This window comes from Nomascus leucogenys, chromosome 8 (genome assembly GCF_006542625.1).
Source record: "Nomascus leucogenys isolate Asia chromosome 8, Asia_NLE_v1, whole genome shotgun sequence".
Classification (NCBI taxonomy): Eukaryota; Metazoa; Chordata; class Mammalia; order Primates; family Hylobatidae; genus Nomascus; species Nomascus leucogenys.
The window spans coordinates 16,850,252-16,873,237 of NC_044388.1; the positions used below are offsets into that span (position 1 = coordinate 16,850,252).

Sequence of the window (22,986 nt, forward strand, 5' to 3'; positions counted from 1 at the left end):
GTGTATGGCTAATTATACCCACTATGAGGCCCAGCCCTTCTGAGGACTCTCCCCAGCATCCCGTGAGTGATGAGACTTTCCACTCAGGCTGCTGGGCATGAGCACTGTCTCCAGCCTGGCGTGGATGCCAAGCACTGTTTCCTCTAGTCCATTTGGGTGGTCTTCCCCAGTCTCAAGTAGTTTCCTCATACACATTTGCTGATTAGTGCTCAGCTGAAGGCTTGAGGGAAACCCTTTGCAGGTCTCTGCAATTCCCTTTCTGCATCTCCCTCCTCTCTGGTATTCCATCTTCTGAACTCTAGCTGCTGTGTTTTCTCTGAGCCTCAGCCCTATCCACTCAACCTAGGGTGTCCAGTGGGTTTCACCTGGGTCGCCACTCCCTGTGCTGTGGCCTGGAATTTTCTGAGGGCAGTAATCTGTGCGGCTCCCCTCCTTTGTTTCATATATATCTGGGGTCATCATTGCCTAATATCCTGTGGCTTGAAAATTGTTGTTTCATATATCTTGTCTATCTTTTGGTTGTTTCAGGTTAGAGGTTAAATCTGGTCCCTGTTACTCCATTTTGACCAGAGCTAAAGTCTTGGGACCTTCTTGTGTGTGTGTGTGTATTCATTTGTTTGTAGGGAACATCAGTCTGGGCAGGCAGTGTTGCGTGGTCTGGTTATCAGCCTTGATTTTCATCTGGGATGTTCATCCAGATTGATTGTATAAATGTGTAGACTTGCCCTTTAAGTGGCAACAAAATTTCTGCACTCCAGACTCTTTGAGAACTTTCTGCTGCCCACCTCTTATAAAAAGCTCAATATTGGCAATTGATATAGTTTTATCTCCTGAGCACTGTGAATCTTACCTTTGGTCGTGCTTCTTTTTTTCCCCTTTGACTGCCAGGGAGCTTAGACATTTCTTAGTCTAACTTCAATAATTAGGAAAGATTTTTCAAGATTTTTTTTTGTAAGCAAATTTGTGGTCCAGCTTTCTCTTTTTAGCTTACATAACTTTTGCCTTATATTTTATCTCTCTCAGCATTTGTAGTTGTGAGTAAGAGAGAGAAACTCTCTCTATCCAGCAGATTTGAGCAAACAGTGAATGTATTAGAGGAATGATTGGAAAGTTCATGGAATCCTTGGGAGGGTCAGAGATCTGGGCTTGGAGCAGCAGCCTGAGTCATGTAGGACTGGTCCAGGGGGAGACACAGCTCCTATGCTGTGTTCTGGCAGGTGCCAATGTTGAAACGCATGTCATGGCTGCCCCTGAATTTAGAATCCAGAGGGAATTCTCTGTCTCACCAGATTCATGTCAGTTGAATCTGGTAGAGTCTTATGTGAACATCTGTTGGGAGAAACTTCAGTTATTTGCCTACAAAATAGCTGCAAAGGACGTTCCTACGCTGGGGAGAATGGTTTTGGACCTCCCCAAACACAGTAGGGGTATTCAGAGGGATTGGGAGGCTATTCATTGTTATTGATATGTAGCTACTTTATTCTGATACTATTTTAAATAATTATATTTTCAAATCTTATTTTAATGCGTCATAAGTACAAGTACTCCTTGTGCACAGTAGTCGCATGCCAGATAGTATTGCCTCTCCCTCCACACCAGTGCGTTCGGTTCTCCTCTGCCTGATTTTGAAGCTGGGGTTGACTCTTGGCTCCAACATTTCTTAGGGTAAGGTAATGGGATGCATTCTGTGGGCAGTGTACCCCAAGTCATTAGTCTTCACAGCAGACTTGGCTGTAGCAGGTAGGGAGATAGATTGTCCCTAGTGCCCTGAGTGTCTGCTTCAGGCTGGGGGACAAGAGGAAATCTCAAGTCAGGTATGGACTCTCAGTTTATAAGCCCCAGGGCAGGGATGATTTGCAGTGTCCTGAGAGCTCATGAGGCTCTGCGGTAGTATGGAAGGGCTGAGGCCAAGACTGGTGTGCAGGCTGGGCCCGGGGGCTTTGGAAAGTGAAGAAGAAAAGCTGGAAATATCAAGTATATAGTATTATTAACTGGAGTCACCATGCTGTATAGTGGGTCTCCAGAGCTTACTTCTCTTATAACTGCAAATTTGTACCCTCTAATCAGCATTTCCCCACCTCTGACCCCTGGTAACCACCCTTCTACCCTCTGCTTATATGTGTTCTACTTTTTTAGTTTCCACATATAAGTGAGATCATGCAGTATTTGTCTATGTCTTGTCGAGTAGATCTTAAGTATTCTTAACACACGCACGCACACACACACACACAAACACGTAACTATGTCAAGTAGTAAATACGTTAAATTAGCTTGATTGTGGTAATCATTTCACAATGAATATATAGTCATGTGCTGCATAGCAGTGTTTTGGTTAACGACAAATGTTTTGGTATGAAGGTTGTCCCATAAGATTATAATGGAGCTCAAAAAATTCCTGTTGCCTAGTATTGCCTATGCTATACTTTATGTTGTTATTTTTAGAGTGTACACCTTCTACTTACTTTTTTTAAAAGGTAACTGTAAAACAGCCTCAGGCAGGTCCTTCAGGAGGAATTCCAGAAAGCAGTAATGTTATAGCAGGAAATGACAGCGCCATGCGTGTTACTGCCCTTGAAGACCTTCTGGTGGGAGATGGAGAGGTGGAAGACAGCGATATTGGTGATCCTGACCCCGTGCAGGCCTAGGCTAATGTGTATGCTTGTGTCTTAGTTTTTAACAAAAAAAGTTTAAAAGGTAAAAACATTAATAGACAAAAACATATAAATATAAAAAGAAATAATTTTTGCATAGCTGTACGATGTATGTATTTTAAGCTAAGTGTTATTACAAAAGAGTCAAAATGTTAAATTAAAAAGTTTATAAAGTAAAAAAAGTTGTAGTGAGCTAAGGTTAATTTATTATTAAAGAAAGGAAAATATTTTTAAATAGACCTAGTGTAGCCTAAATGTACGGTCTATTGTAGTGTAATGTCATAGGTTTTCACATTTATTCACCACTCACTGACTGACTCACCCAGAACAACTTCCAGTCCTATGGCTCTGTTCATGTTTTACGTTTTTTACCATACTTTTGCTGTACTTTTGCTGTTTAGATATGTTTGGATACACAAATACCACTGAGTTACAATTGCCTACAGTATTCACTGCAATAATGCGCTGTGCAGGTTTGTAGCCTAGAAGCAATAGGGTACCATGATAGCCTAGGTGTGTAGTGGGCTGTACCATCTAGGTTTGGGAAGCATACTTTATGATGTTTGCACTACGGTAGAGTCATCTAATGATGCATTGCTCAGAACTTATCCCTGTCATTAAGCAAAGTATGACTATAGATAGATAGATAGATAGATGACCCTTGAACAAGATGGGTTTGAACTATGCATATCCACTTAAAGGTAGATATTTTTCAATAAAATTCACACCAGTGTGCCTGCCTATCCTGCTTCCCTATCCACCTCTTTCACCTCTTCTCTGCCATTTTTGAGACAGCAAGACCAACCCTTTCCCTTCCTCCTTCTCTTCAGCCTATTCAATGTAAAGACAATGAAGATAAAGACCTTTATGATGATCAACTTTCACTTAATGAACAGTAAATTTATTTTCTCTTCCATATGATTTTAATAACATTTTCTTTTCTCTAGCTTATCTTAAGATTAGAGTATATAATACATATAACACACAAAATACCTGCTAATCAACTGTTTATGTTATCAGGAAGGCTTTGGTCAACAGTAGGCTATTATAATAGTTAAGTTTTGGGGGACTGAAAAGTCGTATGAGGATTTTTGACTATGCAGGGTATCAGTGCCCCAACTCTTGCCTTCTTCAAGGGTCAACTCTCTATGTATTAAAACATCACATTTTACACCTTGAGCATATACTTTTTTTGTTTGTTGATTGTACCTCAGTAAACCTTGGGGTAGAGGCAGGAAGAGAAGAAGCTAGAGAGGAAAAGAAGAAAACCAAAGATGATAGCACCTTTTGCAGGGCAGGAGAGGAGGCCGAGCCCTCCTCTGTGGCGGCTGGGGCTTTGGTCAGGTACCTGAGGATGGGGCCTCTCCCAGCCCAGCTGTGCTGGCAGCATGTTTCTCTGGAATTTGCCTCTTTGTGTTAAAGGTGGAGCCTCTGGGGAAAAAAAGCAGGAGGAGGTCCAGGGTGTTGGTATAGGAAGGAAAACTGAGACTAAATCTTCCAGTCTCCAGCCAGTCACCCTGTGGAGCCCCAGCAGACCATCACGTCCCCAGCAACCACAGAGCTGCTGAAAGTGTTCAGGAGGAGCTAGAGGACCAGCCATCCTGGGAACACTCCTGTCTAGAATCTTAGTTTTCTTGATCACAAGGGACCTTTATTTTGCCTTTCCTTTTTCTGCCTTTGTCCATGTACTGTTATGTGGATGGGATCCCTTAGGATGCACTCGCCCTGTTCCTTCTTGCTGTGGTGGGCAGGCTTACTGGGCCCCCTGCTTGGATAGAGGAGATGGGGTGGGTGCAGGATAGTGAGACAGGGCACTCAGTGGAGAAGTGAGAGGGTCAGGCATCGGTCCGCCTCCTAGCTGGTGCAGGAGAAGGGCCTGGGCCAGACCAGCCTGCACCACTGTCTGGCTAACCCCTCCCTCCCTCACCTTCTTTCGACTCCTCCCTCCCCTCTACCCTCCCCTTTCCATCTTCTCTGGATCCCTGGGTGAGGCCCAGGCGGCTGAGCGTCCTCTGGCAGAGGGAATTAACACACTTAATTAAAATGTCCAATGAAGAGCTTTGCATATTTCTTAATTACCATCTGAGTCTTTTGGGGGATGGTTTGAAATGGGGTTTTTCACGTGTTTCCTCATTTAGCCTACGGTGAGCCAGCCAGCCCCTCAGGGCTCTAGTGGGAGCTGCCAAAGATGCGTGCCCAGTTTGGGGGCTGCCTTTTGGAGTCCAGGGTGGCAGGGTAGGGTGTGGAGCAGGTAGCCCAGCTCCCAAGCTTACCCACCTTTGAGGAAGAATGGGGCTGGACTTTCTGTTTGGTGAAAACAGAGCCAAAGGAAACAAGGTTCAGATGGATATAGCTGGTGTCTCTGTTTTACTTGTTACCACAGGGCCTGGAGGGCCGCACCTCACAGTCAGGCCAGGAATGGTAGACTATGAGCAGAGGTTACAGGGATGGTGGAGGCCTCCCCGCAAGGGCCCTTTGCAGCAGGGATGCGGGTAGCCTGGCCTCCTTCCCAGCTGCAGGGCAAGGGCCAAGTCCCTCTGCAGGTCCTTCCTAGCATTTATACCAGCAATTCCCACTTCTGTTCTAGAAACTGAGCTGATGGGATGGCTGAGTCAGCCGGGTCTCTGCTAGGACTGGGTTACTGGTCTGCACAATAAGGAAGCAGACTTGCCTTTTCAGCCCTGAGGACTACCTTCTGAAAGCTGCAGACATTATCTGAAATGGGCCTGGATGCTGGGGGCTGTGGGCCAGGGATGCAGAGATTCTTTTCCTGGCACAGGGACTGATTTCCTGAAAACACAAGCATCTGAGAGGTGGGCAGCCCACCAAGGTGGCCTAGAAATGGCAGTGAGTTATGCCACATCTGTCCTGCCTGCCCTCTCCTCCCAGAACTCCTGGGGCCCTAGGCCCTGAGCCCAGCTCTGTGGACCCCAGGAGGATCAGGATCCCACTGTTTGGCCAGGAGCTCTGAGGAGCTGGTGTGTGTGGTAAGTGTGGATGCACAGCTGAGAGCAGGCTGTGGGCCAGGGTTCTGGCTTGGCTCTGCGAGGGGCTAGCTAGTGGGTGGTACACCTTCTGCCAGGTCCTGGCAAACCCTCCATGCAGTCTCTGGCTAATATCTGTGCTCTGCCTCCTGCTCTTCCCAGTTTCTGGCCCTTACAGCAGCCTCTCCACCCACACCCACACCCGCTTTGGAGGCGACAGGGAGAGGAGCTGTCCTTCGTGGAGGGAGGCAGTGTCAGTGGAGGAGTCTGGGGACTTACTGCCCACTCAGCTTTCAGCCTGTGATGTGGGCACAAGACAAGACCAGAAGTCCTCATAGCCACTGACCCCAACGCCGTGGGTGGATTTGGCATCACATGGCAGCAGTGGAGAAATGTGGGCAAATGATTTTAAGCAGAGGAATCTCAGCCTCACATGACTGTGGTTTCATCCAGTCCCTTCCCCGGGAATGTTGTTCACTGTGACCCCCTCATCTCCATCAATCGAGGCTCAGCCCAAATGGTGCCTCTTTCAAGAGGTTACCGTGATTTCCCCAGCAGAGTGGCCTTTCTTTGCATGGGCCTCTCAGGAGACCCTTCCCGTATTGCCTGGCATTTTAGTATTTGGATCTGGGTCTCGCTTCACCACTGGATATGGACTGCTTGAGGCCAGAGGTGCATCTGCTTTGTCACTACAAATTCTGTGCCCTGAACAGGACTGGCACACAATGAGCCCTAGTGGGTGTTTGCTGAGTGGCTGGAGAAGACTCATTGGCCTCTGCAGCTACCTAGAAACCACCAGAAGGTACAAGAATCTGTTTACCTGGGACCTGCCAGTGAGATGGGGGCGTGGGGTCCATGGGGCACTGGTGGAGTGAATGGCCCCCGTTGGTGAGGTCCAGGTAGGCAGTGGTAGCTGATTGTGAAGGGCCAGCATCCAGTGCAGCCTGCACTGGTGGGATTTCCAGGCTACACGGGACCAAGCTCCTCTGGACATCCCCATGGATGTGCAAGACCCCTGGGCCAGTAGTTCTCACTAGGGTAAGAAAATAACTGTTTCATGCTGATGCCAGTAGTGAAAAATAAGCTTACATCTTTAGCTCAAGGGATTGAATGATTATTGTTAATTGTTTTTTCTGAATGCAGTGCTGGCATTTGTGCTTTTGATCTGACAATTATAAAGAAGGCTTTTATGAGTGACTGAATCCAAGGTGATTGCTTGGTGTGTGTTCCTTGTCCAGTTGGCTTGGGCTCAGGGAATAGCTCTAGCATCTAATGGTCATGAACCCAGGTCACAGGGAGGAGTTCTGGGCTCCTCTCTAAATCTGACCAGTCACTGGTCCTGTCTCCTGCTGTCTTCCCCATTCTCTCCAGCCCCACCACCTCTGCATTGTTCACTGAGATCCTCCATCTCTGGCAAGATTTCTGCCCCTAGTCTGGCTTCTGTAGGCCATTCTGTAGCAGAATGTCCCCACCCAAATCTTACCTCGAACTGTAATCCCCATAATCCTCACATGTCAAGGACGGGACCAGGTGGAGGTGATTGGATCGTGGGGGTGGTTCCCCCCATGCTGTTCTCATGATAGTGAGGGCTCGTGAGATCTGATGGTTTTATAAGCATCTGACATTTCCCCTGCTTGCACTCACTCCGTCCCACTGCCCTGTGAAGAAGGTGCCTGTTTCTCCTTTGCCTTCTGCCATGATTGTAAGTTTCCTGAGGCTTTCCCAGCAATGGGGAACTGTGAGTCAATTAAACCTGTTTCCTTTATAAATGACCCGGTCTCACGTATTTCTTCATAGCTGTGTGAGAATGGACTAACAAGTTTTCTTCTTTCTAAAGCACAGGTCTATTGCTCTGATTACCTAATGCTGTGTAACAAACCACCCCAAAACTTAGTGGCTCAAGACAATAAGAATATTTACATTGCTCACAAATTTGTAGTTTGAGTAGGATCTGGTAGGGAAGGTGTGGCTTTGTTCCATGCAGCATTGAAGGCGGCTTGAAGTCTGCCGGCTGGAGTCACCTGAAGGCTCGTCACTCACAGGTCTGCTGGTTGCTGTTGGCCGGGGGCCCCAGCTGGTTGCTGCATGCGTGTCTCCCTCCTGTAGGCTTTCTTGGGCTTCCTCACAACATGGTCGCTGGGTTGCAGGGCTGGCTTCCAGAGTGTGTCAGTGTGAGCGCGCTCCAGGCAGAAGCTGTGCTGTTCTTTCTAAGCTAGCCTTGGGATTCCCACAGGGCCATTTCTGCCGTAGTCACAGGCTTGCCCGGATTCACCCCATGATGGAATGTCAGGGTTAGACTGTAAGAAGAGCACATGGGATGGGAAATATTTTATGAGCCCACTATGGAAATTATGAACTGCCACACCTGTTCACACCATCCTCCTGCTGAAAATCCTTTCTGAAGCTCCCACTGCCCTTGGGTGAGAATCCATGCTCCTCCATGTGGCTGACATGGCCTGTGCCATCTGGCCCCTGCCCCTGCCTTCGTGCTTCTCTCTGTCTGCCCCTCCCTCCCTCCACAACTGGCCCCAGAGATGGGTTTGGCTTAAATCAACCTGACAGCCACATGGAGCTTCCATGAACAGTGTTTACCACTCACTCCTCCTCACACACTGTCTAGCATCACTGGCCCTGACATGAACCTCAGTCTGAGGGGCCTCCAAGTGTGTCCCCCATAGCATCCTAGACCGTTGCCTCCTGTTTCTTCTCACGAGTGTTTTGTCTCCCTGCCTCTGTGCCTTTGCGCACATTGTTCCCTCTGTGTGGAATTCCCCTTCACCTCCACCCACAGCCTTTCCCAGCCCTGCGGCTGCCCTGCGTCCTCCTTGCAGGTGTCCTGACTGCCCGGCCACCTGCACCCCTGCCTTTGGGATCTGCCGCTTTGCTGCTGTCAGACCTTTACATAAACCAGCACAGCAGAGTGATGAGGCATCGACTCTGGCTCAGATCTGTGCTCCTATCCCAGCTCCACCACTTCCCAGCTCTGTGACCTTGGAATAATAACTAACTCATTGGATTGTGATGAGGATTAAATGAGAGAACCTAAATAAAGTGCCAAATTCTCATCTGCTGCCAAATAGAGGCCAGTAAGAGTTTGAGTTTCCTCTTCTTCTTTCTAGCATCTCCTGGTAAATGCTCAGTAATGAATTTTCTCACCCTCATTTGGTTGAAAAAGGAGAAATGCATCTTCCTGCTTAATCATGTGGGACTAAACTACCAGAAGATTACAAAAACATTGCTGAGCCATGAGCAGAGAGAAAATAAAAAAGCTCAATAATGATTTGCCTGCTTATTTTTAATAAAACCTGCCAGTGGAGCTGAATCTTTGTCTTCAGGAAAAGCTCCACTTTGCTGCAGTGGTGTCCGAGAGCTGCGGTAGAAGCACAGCAGTGTGACCTTGAGAACAGAGCTGGCGGGAGGACAGCTCCTGCAGAAACTCCGGCAGCTGTTGCGAGGCAGGGGGACACAGGAGGAGCTCCTGGCTCTTCCACCTGCCTGCCTGCAGGCCTGCTGGGATGACCTGTGCTACTGCTCCTCTCAGGCTGAGTGGGAGTGCCTGGTCGGGTGGCTGGGGATGGGTTCTGCCCACCCCTTATGGTTGGGAGACTGAGAAAGTAGCCAGGTAGATGCAGTATGCAAGCTCGCCATTTGCAGGTTCTAGCACTTTCCACCCCGGGCAGTTGTTGAGGGCAGGTGTGGGCTGAGGAAGGGGTCTTTGCCCTTTAGAGGGGAGAGGAGCTTAGCACAGCACAACCCCATACCCACCCAGCTCCTTTATGTGACACCATGGGCAGAGGCTGAGCAGAAATGGACAAGAGGAGCTCCTTTTAATAAGCTCTGCCTCAGGTCTGCAGACACTTCCCCAGAGACAAAGCATGGAGGACAAGGGTCTCGGATACCACTGCAGGGGTGTAACACACATTACCCTGGCAGGTGTGATGAGGACATGGGTAGTCTTAGCGGGCTCTGAGGTGGGGAAGAAGGCTTCAGCTCCAAGAAATGAGAAAAATGAGCCTAGAGGAGTAGTGTAAAGTCATTGCCTTTTGCAGCAAAGCAAGAATGAGTCCCTCATCCATTTCAAGCCTGAGTTGGGGTGCTGGGCCCCAGAAGTTAAAACCCTCACTTTCTGAGCCCTCCTTATGCCCCACAAAGCACTTTCAGGGCACCTCAGTGACCAGTTTCTGACCTTTCAGATTGGATCAAGCCCCTCCCAAGTGGGGAAAGGCCCCCAGTTCCAGACTTGGCCTGGGACGGGCTGTTCCCTGGAGCGCCACAGCAGTGGCAATAATGACCTGGCAGAATCCTGAACCCAGCATGCTCTATCAGGAAGTACCCGGATAAGAACTGAGCACCAGGTCATGCAGCCACATCCCAGCCCCACTCAGCTGTGACCCTGGTGCAGGAGCTGCCACCTAGTTGCCCATTGTGTGAAACGTGGATGACATTAGTGCCACCCAGAGTTGAGGGCTGGGAGGTGTGGTGCCCAGTGTTGCTGCGAGCTTCAGTGGGCAGGTGCCATGTCTCCTCTGTTTACTGTTCTCATGTCAATTCTGTGCCTGATTCAGCCCCTACTATGTGCCTGGAACATGCTCTGTAAATGCTGGGGTCATGTGTTGCCTATTATAGTGACTGTGGGAATGCATAGAAAATATCGGCTCTGGCCAGGACCCCACACCTAAAAGCTCCTCCTGCACAGTCCCAGTAAAAAACTTTTGGGGGATGTTTTCCTGCCACCTAGACCTGTGAGCCAGTACTAATCCACTGCCAGTGGCTGGTGTCTCACGGAGAGGCACCTTGGCATTAGAAGGTGTTGCAGGGATTTCCAAGTTCTCAGCTACTCCATGAACTTTCTGTGCCCTTAGTGGCTTTTTGGGATTCTGCGTTCTCTCCTCTCTGTGCTTGGAGGCCCCCGGGAGAAGAGACTCAGTGTCTTCCCGTCCATCTCCCCACCCTGATCCTTGATGCACGCCCGTTTCCCTAAGGTGCAGGATGCAGAGCATCGCTGCCTAGGGAAGTGACCAGCGTGCCCTGGGATGCCTCTCTTCCCAAGGAGGCAGTAACTTTCCACTCCCTCTCAAAAAGGAGGATGCCGTGTTTTCCCCAATGAATCTGCCTCTTGCTAGTTCAGGGTTGCCCCACTTTCCCCTCTGTGGTCCTCAGCCAGGTGCCTGGGGCATCATGGCCTCAGAGCTGATCCTCCAGGTGTGGGAGGCCCCCTACTTCTCATCTTCATGTGAAATTTAAGGGGAGATTTAAAGCAGTCAGAATGCTCTTTATAGCCTTGTTTCTATCAGAGGTTTAGAAAAGGCTGCTTCCAGGTAAAATTAGAAGAGATGTTGGGCACATTTCTGCTCACCCCAGAAATGTTGTTTTAAAAATGAGGCTGTTCTGACACCAGCTGGTACCCTACAATTCACTTCTGGCACCGACCATCCAGAGTTGGTGTGGTGGTCAGTGTTCTCCAACAAGGGCAGAATTCTGACCTGGCAGAATCCTGAACCCAGCAGGACCTATCAAGGAGGACCTGGATAGGAACTGAGCACCTGGTCCGGCAGCCACATCCCAGCCCCACTCAGCTCTTACCCTGGGCCAGGAGCTGCCACCTAGTTGCCCATTGTGTGAAATGGGGATGACTTGAGTGCTGCCCAGAGTTGAGGGCTGGGGGTGGTGGTGATACATATATTTTTTTCCATTTGATATTCTGGAAACTGCCTTACCTAGCTCAGTTACCTGCTGCCTCCTTCCACTTTTAAGCATTTCCCATGTGCCTTGTACTTTTTACCTGATTTAATTCTTACTACAGTCCCCTGAAGTCTTCGATGTTAGTATACCCATTTTCAAATGAGGAACTGAGGTCCTGGGATGGTGATCACCTCAAGGTGACACAGCTGAAAAGTACCCCAATAGGATTTCAATCCAGCTAACCAAATCTGGGTTAAAGATGAGATCTTCTGAATTTAGCCCAAACACAGTCAGTCAGATGCTCCTTCTGGGTAGAAGATCATCTTTCCCCTAGCAAATCCCGGCTGCTGGGAGCTGACTGCACTTGTCTGTTATGTGGTGCACTGTTGAGGCCTCAAAGCTGGTAAAGGGCCTTTGCCAAGGGGTCCTGTTGGCTTGTCCTGCTCCCTCCAGGGAGTGACCAGCCACCCCACCAGGCACAGCTTGTGGATGTCCTGCCAGCCTGGGAAATGGGAGGGCAAGGGTGCTTTTGCTTTGCCTGCCAGCATTACCTGTCCTCCTGAAGCCCAGTGCAGAGAGGGCTCTGAGCCAGCACAGCTAGGCAGATTCCCCACTGAGCCACCCAGGGCCATGGCAGAGACATGATAGGACAGTACAGAGAAGCATCGTGCAGGGCCCGTCCTAATGAATGTCCCTTGACTGCCCTCTTCCCCCAGCCCAGATGGTTAGAAATGCAGCAGTTGGCATTTCTGTCACTGCCAGGCCCCAGGGGAGTTGCACAGGGTGAGGTCAGAAGCCAAATTCTACAGTTTGGGAAATTAGCAGCATTTGTAGGATTCCCAGGAGCCGTCCTGATTTCTCTCAGCTGTGCCAGTTGTTCTCAGTTGGGGTGTCACTGCCCCTACAGGGCATTTGCAGATGTGTGAGTGAGTCCACAATTATCACAATGACTGGGGATCCTCCTGGCATTTACCTAGCGGGGTTCCAGGTATGCTAAACAACCTGCAATGAGCTGGACAGTCAGATACACAAAGAATAGTCCTGTCTGTGAGAGACATGGGGAAATGACATTTGCCTCCCCGCCCCTGGTTCCTTAGAAAGCCAGTGTCCCCGCCAATCTTCAGGCTGAATTAACAGGAAATAAAGGGCAGGCTTCCATCCCAGTGTATGACCAACAACAAGGTGTACATGAGCAAGTACGAGAGGAGCCTCCTGTTTTGCACCCACTTGCCCTGATTTTTTATAGATGGTTCTTGCATCAGCTGGGTTCTCCTGGGTCAAGGAAGACCTGGATTTGGGTAGTGGAAATTCTTGGAGCAGTGGGACACCTCCTCCTTGGCAAAACCCTGGTGCCTGGCAGGAACAGCCCTCAGCCCACCTGGTATAGAGACTCGGTGGCCTCACCACAGGGTCCCTGGCAGGGGCCTATCTCCCACTTCTGTATTTCTGCAACTCGGCCTTTCCTCTGTGCTTTTTGGTTGTGTTATCTGTTTTCTTCAAATGCAGTGTGTTTAGAAGAGCCTAGCTCAGATGCCATGACTGAACACCTCTCTCCTTGTTGTTTTGCAGTCGGGAAGACGTCTCTGATTACCAGGTTCATGTACGACAGCTTCGACAACACATACCAGGTGAGGTCCTGGGTGCTCACCCTCCATATCACCTGGCAGTGGCTGGCCTCTCTTTGAAACTTGCTGAGCTGGGATGGGAGTGGAATGGCCCTGGGTTCCCAGGGTGTCATTTCGCTATGGAGGAGCTTCCCACCTCTGTACTGGCCCCATCCCTGTAAAGAGCTTGAGCCCTTCTGAAAATCCACCCCTTGGTAAAGGGAACATTTTCCAGAGGAAAATTCTAAAAATAGAGAGAGTCTGTGTTCTCTTGTTCCTCACAGGCAGATCTAAACCATGATAGTGTTTGGTTATTCAGGGGAGTCATCATGTGGAAGAGGAACAAGATGAAAAATGAGAGTGTTAGGCAAACTTGTGCCTCATGCATGGTTGTAATGGTTGTGTTTGCTGGGACCTTCTCTCTCTCTCCACCCCCCCGCCACACACACGGTTGCTGAGGTACTTCCTTCCTTGGAGAGGCTGGTGTGATGAGCTTGCCCTGCCCTACATGGGCAAGAGGCTGGATGCAGTGACCTCTGCAGCTCCTGGCCCTGGACGGGTAGTCTGGGGTCAACCAGAGGCCCAGAGGTGGTTCCAGGTGCCCTGAAGGCCAAGCTCTTGGCAGGTAATAACATGTCACTTTCCTGGCACCACTGGTGAGGAGGGAGGTTTGTGCAAGTAAAGTGAATTTTCCATGCAATTATAGCTTTTTGCAAAAGGCACCAAACTTAATCATTTCAACTCTTTTAAAGAAAAAAGGTGCTGTTTTCTTCCTTAGGGACAAATGATAATGCATTTTTCTACACCAGTGGATTCTGTGAGATACTAAGAGGTGTTGGTAGGTGTTACTTGAAAAAAAGTTGGGGAGGGTTTAGTGGGTTCAGAGCTTGTACAGTACAGATTTAGGGAACACTGGGTGAACAAAAGTAAATCTACTGCTGTGCTGTAGGGCTTCTCTGAGCCTGACTATATCAGTGTATAGTTTTGATTTACTGAAAGAGGGATATAGTGTGTAGGATCTCTCAGATGTATTTGATCATGGAATCCCTTGGTCATTGAGTTCTCAAAGGACAAACATTTATAGAACGCAGTGGGGACTGCTGTTCTAAGATGTCCCTCCGCCTTTCTGGATTTACAGAGTATGTGGAGCACAGCTTACTGCAGATTGCAGTTCTGTGTCTACTTTTTAGTCTGTCTGTCTCCCTCTGGACCAGTTATCCTCCTTGCCTTAAATACAGCCCCTCTGTCTGCCTGTCTCTAATTTTTACTCTTTGCTGTGGTCTCAATTTTTACTTTACCTCTGCTTCTACTCTGCTATGGTCTGAAATACTGGCTAGCCAGTGGACTTGGTGAAACTGACCACAGGAATTGACAGAGGCTCTGGGAGAGGGGCCCTGGCTGATGTGCACATCCTTAGGCGTGGCCTGTGGGATGTTCACCTTGGTCACACTTTGTCTTTGTTGTATCCTTTCTGGGCCAGGGCTTTGTAGCACCAAGCCTGTCCTCCTAATGAGGGGAGTTCTACTGGATCAGTTTGAATTCAAGGTGACAGCTGCAGCAGACTTAGTTCTGAAGTCTGACTTGGTATTCATTTATTTTTGTGCATGCATGTGTGTGTATGAATGATCTCATATATTATTTTGATTTTTTACTATTAAGTTACGTATCATGCTTCTTGTTAGTGTCCCATTGAAAACAGTGAGACTCTTGGTTGGTTGGTGTTCTTGGCAGTGGTGGGTGACAAAGGGGGCCCCCAGGCCTGTGCAGTGGGTCCCATTAGTATGGATCAAAGCCTCATCTCCTCCCCATGTCATTCAAGTTCCTCAAAATCTCGCCCTACCTCCATGTTCAGTGTCATCTCCCATTGCCTACTGCTTGTCCCCCATCCTGTGGTCCAGCCGACTTCCCTGCTTCTGCTGCCCTTGGAGTGACACTGTTATGCCTCCACACTTTGACTCATGTCATTGCCTCTGCCGGAATGCCCTTTCCTCTCTTATCTGCTGCGAGAATTCTCTGGATGCATCAAGGCCCAGAGCACATATTTGGTCTGAGCAGCAAGGCCCTTTCATCCTCTGTCCCCTCCATGACCATCTCTCCTATAGCATCATCCTCAGGGCTGGCTTAGCCTCTCAGCTGTGCAGTAGCTCCTGTGTGCTTCTGGCTCTGAGCTGGGCTCTGTGCTTGGCTGAGGCCAGGACTCTCTGGGACCCACTACTGCATTCATGAGTCTAGCACAGGGCCTGACCATATTGGTATTACCAGTGCCTGCTGGCACAAAAAAAAAAAAAAAAAAAACAAAAAAAAAACAGCATGGAGGGTTGGCCTCGGGTTTTAAACCCACAGATCAAGAGGCCTCAAGGACCCAATGTGGTGACAAGAGGACAGAAACCTCAGAGAGGACAGGCTTTCTGTTTTTTTTTTTTTCAATATTGCAGCAGGTGGAATTCCTTTCCCAGTGCTCTTAAAAATGGTAATTAGGCTGGGAGACCAGGGCTCCAATTCTGTGTATACAGAGGCTCATTTTAATGAATTCTCTGGAGATGGAGAAGGGGAAATGTTATTTTGTTTGTTTTTCCTAACATGGTGGCAGAGGCATTTGAGAAGTAGACAAGATCCCCAGGGTCTTTGGGGGTTCAGCTTACCTCACCCCAAGTTGTGCCCCTGCACAGCAATCACTCCCCACCACCCCTTCAGACATCCTTCCAGCAGTACAACCTGGCAGAGCTGCCCTGCCTTGATTGGCTGAGGTGCCCAGACAGTTCCTAGGAACTGAATCTACCCCTCCTTCCCTCTTTCTCTCCCACACTTTCTGTCTCTGGCCCCACTACTCCCCTCTCATTCACTCATTCTGACAAAAGATGTTTGTCAAATGCCTACTCTATGTTTGGAGAGGCAGAAGAAAGTTGCCTGGCCACAGAATCTGGCCACAGAATCAGCCAGGGCATGAAGGACAGGGAGGGGGGTGTTTAACCCTATCCTCAGTGACAGTGGTGAGTTCTTTCTCGGTCTAAAGCTGAACATGCAGGAGACCCTGAGGGGCTGGCATGAGGATCTGGGTGTGCAGAGCTGGGTTCTACAGACCTCTTAAGACTTTTTGTCCACCTGGGAGGCCCCGTGAGATGCCTCAGGGGAGCAGGTCTTGTACCTCCTCTTGCCTCATGCTTACCTCCTCACCCCCAAACGCGCGCGCGTGCACACACACACACACACACACACACACACACACACACACACGTTCTCATGACACATGTACTCTCTGGCCTCTCAACACCCTGCCCATCACCTCATCTAAATCCACTTACTTGAAGAAGTAAAAAAACAAGAGTCACGGCCAGATGAGATTCATGTCTGCAGTGGTTCTCTCATATAAAACCCCAACGAAGTAACTACTTTCAAAATTTATGATAGAAAAAAACCTTCCAGTATGTGCATTGTCATGAGACTTGGCTGTCTTTGGGGCCAGCCCCCTTCCCCTTCTGCAGGCCAAATGAAACATACCTGCAGGCCTGGTCTGTGAGCCACCTTTGTGAAACCTGCACTCACGCCAGCGTGGAAGGGTTCAGCCTCTGCAGGTGGCTGCTGGGGATGGAGGGGGAGGATTTGGTAGCAGCACTCTTCTCGGGTCTCTCAGGGGCCCTCTATCACTCCTGGCTGCCTGTTAGCATCACCTTTTGGGAGATTCATGGGCTGGCTCGGATATTAGCATGCTTAAAGCCTCAGCAGTGATTGTGATGCACTTAGAGCCCACTGGCTCATCCCTGGGCCTCACACCATGGCACAAATTAGGAAACCACTGACCTAATGGGCTGTCCCTGGGAGCAGGTCCCTGGCCTGCCAGAGCTCACCCAGCTGCTCTCAGGAGGACACACTCACAGAGTGGAGGAGCATTTCTGGAGGCCTGTGAAGCTCTGCCTCTGCTGGATCCTTTCCTGGGTCCCACAGAGCCTGGGAACAGAGTGGCTTCCTCCTCGCCCTCCCAGGCCAAGGGGTCACCTGAGATGCTCTGGCCTCACTGGTGATCCTCACTGCATTCCTGCTGCTCCGCCCTGAGGCTTTCCTCTCTCTCCTCCTGGGGCTGCCTTAACAAATTGCCGCAGAGTGCCTTAAAACAACAGAAGTTTATTTTCTTCCTGTCCTGGAGGTTGAAGTCCAAAATCAAGGCACGAGGGCCTTGTTCTCTGAAGTCGCTGGGAGAGAATCCTTCCCCCAGCTTTCAGTGCCTCCGGGTCTTCCTTGGCTAGTGGCTGCATCACTCCACTCTCCACCTCTGTCTTCAGCAGGCCTCCTGTCTCTCTGTGTCCTCACCTCTTCTTACGAGGACAGTCATTGGATTTAAGGACCCACCCTAAATTCTGGATGATTTTTCATCTCAAGATCCTTAATTAATCATATCTTCAAATTTCAACTCACTCCAAAATCCTAGCACCTCCCAGTCTGATCCTAGTGGGGACTGGACCTTCTGGCCTGTTCCTCAGCTTGGGCACCACCGCACCCCCCAGCATAACCCCTGCAGGCTCCCAGCCCCTCCGGCCCTTCACGTGCCTCCTGCCCAGCATCTCGACCTGGTGAGGCCATTTCCCCCCGGGGTCCTTTCTTGGCAGCATGTCTTTTTATTCTCACAAGGTGTCTCCAGATCATTTCTTTGTGTAACATTTTGTAAGTTGATTTAATGAAATAAATATGAGTGTTTCCTGGGGCCTGGCCATTGTGTCTGCAGGCCACTTATCTGGCTGCTCAGCCCATAAACCAGAACCTGCCCCTCCCCAGTGATCATGCCCTTCTGAGAGGAGCTGAGCTCCACACGCAGCACTTAGGGAGGGGGTTTAGGGAGGGGCAAACAGGAGAGGTCACGGTGCATGGAAGGCTATGCTTTATTCAACATGGTATTTGGTGCTCTGCCATCTCTTTCCAGGTCAGCACATTCTCAGGTGGCCCAGGGGGTTGCCAGCCTTGGCAGCATGACCTTAACAAACAGAGACTCGAGCCTAAAAAGGCCCCGCACTGTCTTTGCTGGTGTGGGTGAGGTAGGGCCCAGTGATGAAAACAGACCTGAGCGGGGGTCAAGCCAGAAGGTTCCCTGTGGACACACCCACACAGTCATGGACACTGGACCCTGACACCCACCCCCAACCCAGGAATAGAAAAGGGGCGTGAAAAGAGACACCTGTAGGACTTCGGGCAAGATTCTGAGGTTACTGAGCACTTTTTTCTTGGTGTAATTTTCCATCACCTAGACTTTAAGACCTACGTGAGCTACGGTTTAAATATAAATTTATAGCCGAGGGTGGGGGTTCACACCTGTAATCCCAGCACTTTGGGAGGCCAAGGCCAGAGGATTGCTTGAGGCCAGGAATTCAAGACCAGTCTGGTCAAGATAACGAAATCCTGTTTTTATAAAATTTTTAAAAATTAGTTGTATATAGTGGCATGAGCCTGTGGTCCCAGCTCCTCAGGAGGCTGAGATGCGGGGATTGCTTGAGCCTGTGAGGTCAAGGCTGCAGTGAGCCATGATCATGCCACTGCACTCCAGCCTGGGTGACAGAGCAAGACCCTATTTCAATCAGTCAATCAATTAATAAATACATGCATACATATTTGCCACATTCCTACCTCTAAAGTAGGCCACTGATCTAGATGATACAGGGGTTAAATTCCATCTGATTAATTTCCAGGTTAAAAAAATGCAGTAAGTACTAAGCTGCTGAAAAGCTCTGCGTGTCGGAGTGGAGGGCAGTAGTGGGGCCTGTGAGTGAGTGGGCTGTTGGCAGGGCTGCATTTTGGCTTTCATGGGCCTCAGGCATTTCGCTTCATGGGCCCTAACATAGGCTGAATTGTGTCTCCTCAAAATTCCTGTGTCGAAGTCCTGGCCCCAAGTATCGCAGAATGGGACTGTAGATAAAGATAGGGTCTCTATAGAAGTAAAATGAGATTATTAGGGTGGTCCTAGTTCAATATGACTGGTGTCCTTATAAGAAGAGGAGATGGGGACATTGACATTCACAGAGAAAGACAATGTGAGGACACAGGAAGGGACAGCCATCTGTAAGCCAGGGAGGGCCTCGGAAGAAGCCAGTTGTGCCTACACCTCAGTCTCGGACTCCAGCCTCCAGCCTCCAGAGCTGTGAGGAAATGACTGTAGTCGAAGCCATCCAGTCTGCGGTACTTTGTTATGGCAGGCCTAGGAAACGAATACAGGTCTCTTCCTTTAAAAAAAATGTTAAGAATTATATTTTTACAGCTACATTGGTATAGAGATGAATGTAATTCAGGCTGGATTCATTATAATTATAGTCATTTCTTCTCCTGATTTTAAGAGAAATTAAAATGGAAACATTTTCCTTGGCCCTTACATGTCTTATGGGCACTAGGCTCTGTGCCCCTCGTGCCTGGTGGGTGAGTTGGCCCCAGTGACTGGGACTGTGGAAGGCCCGAGGGCGGGTTGGGATCCCTGGGTAGGAAGAGTGCGCCATGGAGGGTTCCTGACCCGGACACTGACGGGGTCAAAGATACGGAGTTTGTGGGAGGCAGGCCTGGAGGGGCTGGGCCGGGTCCAGGGGTGGCAGCTGAGGCGGGGCACACAGACTCAGATACAGCTGTGTGTGGAAGGGCAGGGAGGGCAGGGGCAAGGGAGGAACCATGCAGGGCTGTGTGGGAGGTAAGCGAGGGGCCTAGGAGAGATAGCACAGGTAGTGGAAGGGGCCAGCAAACAGTGTGTCTGTGGGTTACATACAGAAGAGGAAGAGGCCTGAATGCGCCCCAGGTTTCTGTCTAGAAATGCTGGAAGAATATCAGTGCCATCAATACAAAGGAAAAGGAAGAGTCCAGTGGGAGGTAATGATCAAACAGCCAAAATGCTTGCAAATGGCTGTTCTATCAGGCCAGCCTGTGAGAGACTGGGCAAATCTAGATTCCTAAAGCCCTAAAAATGGGTGCGTTTTCTCTAATGGAATGTAGAACGGAGGCAGAGCACCAGAAGAAGGGATCTTTTACCCACAGAATCTAAAATGCCATGTGTCCCCAGCACCTGGGGGAGATGGGACAGGATCTTCTGCCCTGGTAGAGGTGGTCAGAGTGAGGGCACACGCCAAGGAGAAGGATTCAGCATGTCCCCTATGCCTCAGTCCTTTTTTTTTTTTTTCCCTTCGAAAAGAGGCCTAGGTTTAAGCCCCAGGTTCAAGTCCCACTTCGCTGGGAGACCCTGGCCAAGCTTTTCAGTTTCTTAGTATTACTCTTTTTTTTAACCTGGAAATTATTCAGATGGAATTTAGCCCCTCTATCACCTAAACCAGTGGCCTTAAACTTTGGAAGTAGGAGTGTAATTAATTTGTATTTGAACTATGGCTCATATAGGTATTAAAGTTGAAGTGATGGAAAATTATGGGCCAAAACCACTGTTGATACAAATGTGCATTACCATACAGAAACCCTGCAACAAACCAAGATGATAATGATAAAGTGAAACAAATGATAACTTTCCACAGTGTCCCGACCATCCCTGCATGTGCACTCGTGCTGTGCTTTGCAGCTCTGCCAAATGATGCTCGACCCCATAGACTGGGCAGAGCACTGGACTGCAGCCCTCGGTTAACCCTAGCAACATGAGGATATTTTTTATATTAATAGAGTTTCATTTTTTGCAGACATTATGTTCTGGGGTCACAATATGAGGTGACACTCTTATGTCGTGAAATCTGAATGCCAGTCACTCTGGCAAGATGACCCTGCCTCAGAGACCCACTGGGGCACCGCAAGTCATCCAGGTGTTCCCTCTGAACATTGACCCGGCAAAAGATGCTCCAGGTGTTGGACTTTTGAGGGTATCTAAGCACTTACTTATGGTAACCTACAAAATGAATTAGGAAAGATTACTAAAGCCTGGAGCAGAGAACTGCATCCTGAGTCCATTCCACTTATTAAATGTATCAGGAGCTACTGGTGGGCTCACCCAGTACCCATTGGCAACCTCCTACTCCCTCGCTTGATTAGAGACTGTAAAAGCTAAATTTGGCTTTCCCAGCCTCTCTAGAGGCTAAGGGTAATGGTGTGACTCAATTCTGGCCAATAAGACACAAGCAGCAGTCTGCTGTGGGGGAAGGATTCCAAGGAAGCTCTTGCTTGCTTTTTCTGCCTTGAATGTGGATGTGATGTCTGGAGCAGCAACAGACAGTCCGCACAAAGATGAGAACCTATGGGCCACGACAGCAGAACAGAATAAGCAATAGTCCAGGGGCCTGATGTACCACCACTCAGTGTGCCAACCACACTGCCCAGGCCCTAACATCCTTCCTTTCTCTCCCTCCTCTCCTATGTCCTCCTGTCCACTTCTTTGTCAGCACATGCAAATTAGAAATGTAGTCTCCTTCTAGTACAGAAAGCTGATGAACAGTGGCATAAATGAAGGAGAGTTTTAATTTTGTAGGTGCAAGAAGTCATGTGGTTGGCACACTGAGTGGTGCTACCATCAGGCCCCTGGACTATTGCTTTTTCCATTCTGCCGTCATGGCCTGTGGGTTCTCATCTTCGTGTGTGCTGGCTGTTGCTGCTCCAGACATCACATCCACATTCAAGGCAGAAAAAGCTTCCCTGGAACCCCTCCCCCCTCCACAGACTGCTTCCTGTGTCTTATTGGCCAGAACTGAGTCACACCATTACCCTTAGCCTCTAGAGAGGCTGGGAAAGCCAAATTTAGCTTTTATAGTCTAAAGTAGTCAAGCGATGGAGTAGGAGGTTGCCAGTGGGTACTGGGTGAGCCCACCAGTAGCTCCTGATACATTTAATAAGTGGAATGGACTCAGGATGCAGTTCTCTGCTCCAGGCTTTAGTAATCTTTCCTAATTCATTTTGTAGGTTACCATAAGTAAGTGCTTAGATACCCTCAAAAGTCCAACACCTGGAGTATCTTTTGCTATAAGAGTTGAGAGGAGGGCTGGCACACATGAATCCATTTGTCACCCTTTGGGAGGCCTCTCAGGGAGCTTCAGGACACACAACCTTGCACATTATGGGTAGCTTTTGAAGGGACCCACTGATATTGATGAAATTTAACCTTATTTAAAGTTTGAAGGTGTATGTTGTTTTCAGACCACAGTCAGGAAATAAAAGAACAATCACATATATAAATTGGGTGGTGACTAAAGTACAGGCCACTGTCCATTGGGAGAAAAGTGGCCTCCAGGACCATACAGACTTTGAAACTGAGGTATCTGGAAGAAAGCAGGTACCTGTACTGTGGCCTTCTGAGCCAACATCCCCTCCCCCAGGGCGCATTACTGCACTTCTGGCAAGGACATGCCCAGCCTATTTGCCAGAGACTGCTGTCTCATCTCTCCAAAGCACCCACTTGCCAGTCTGGAACCTGAAGTTTCAGCAGGCTCATTTGCAAGCTAATTTGCATGACTTTACCCTGATACTTTCATTTAATAGTTAGTGGTGCAGAGCACAAACAGCAACTTCATTGTCAAAGGCTTGTCATGCCCAGCTGCTTTCTGCCACTTATGGATGCTTCCCCAGCCCTGGGCCCAGGCCTGGCCAAGGCTAAAAGAAGACGCACATACATGCCTTTTCATTATTTCTTTTCCTGAGAAGAGAATCTTGAGTCAATTTATGCAAATTACCATGCAGATTTCCATTGCAGACTTTATTACTGTGTCTTGTCAGAATGTGGAAACAAAATTGTATTTCATAATAAATGCACATAGCAAAGAAGAATTCAACAAGTGCCTCAGGAAACGTCTCTTTCCTCCAGGATCAGCTGGACCAATGGAAGCTTCTGTGCAGAAGGAAGCGTGTAATGTACTGTCATTCTGCACTGTATGTCTGAACCCCTGTAGATACTGTTTAATACCATGTTCCGAAGAAGATAAATGTGGATTCAGCTATGAAATCCGTGCTCATAAGATTCCTCACATTTTGTATAAAATGAAGTGCCTGCCATTTCTCATATACAGTGCTGTTTGTAAACACAAAGATATTAAAGGAATAAATAAGCATTGCCGGGTTTGGAGCAATCTAATCCCAGCAGAGTGCAGCTCAGCCTTCTGAGAGGACATGGTGCAGTGCAGGAGG

The 22,986-nt window shown here is 48.9% G+C and overlaps 1 protein-coding gene across 1 annotated transcript in view; it reads left to right on the plus strand.

Moving 5' to 3' along the window:
• The window catches only part of RAB6B (RAB6B, member RAS oncogene family), a 71,762-nt gene that overhangs the window by 18,745 nt on the left and 30,031 nt on the right, over window positions 1-22,986 (plus strand). Inside the window, exon 2 of the mRNA XM_030816808.1 lies at window positions 12,887-12,945. Coding sequence (XP_030672668.1) covers window positions 12,887-12,945 — 59 coding nt within the window. The remainder of the gene's footprint in view (window positions 1-12,886; window positions 12,946-22,986) is intronic.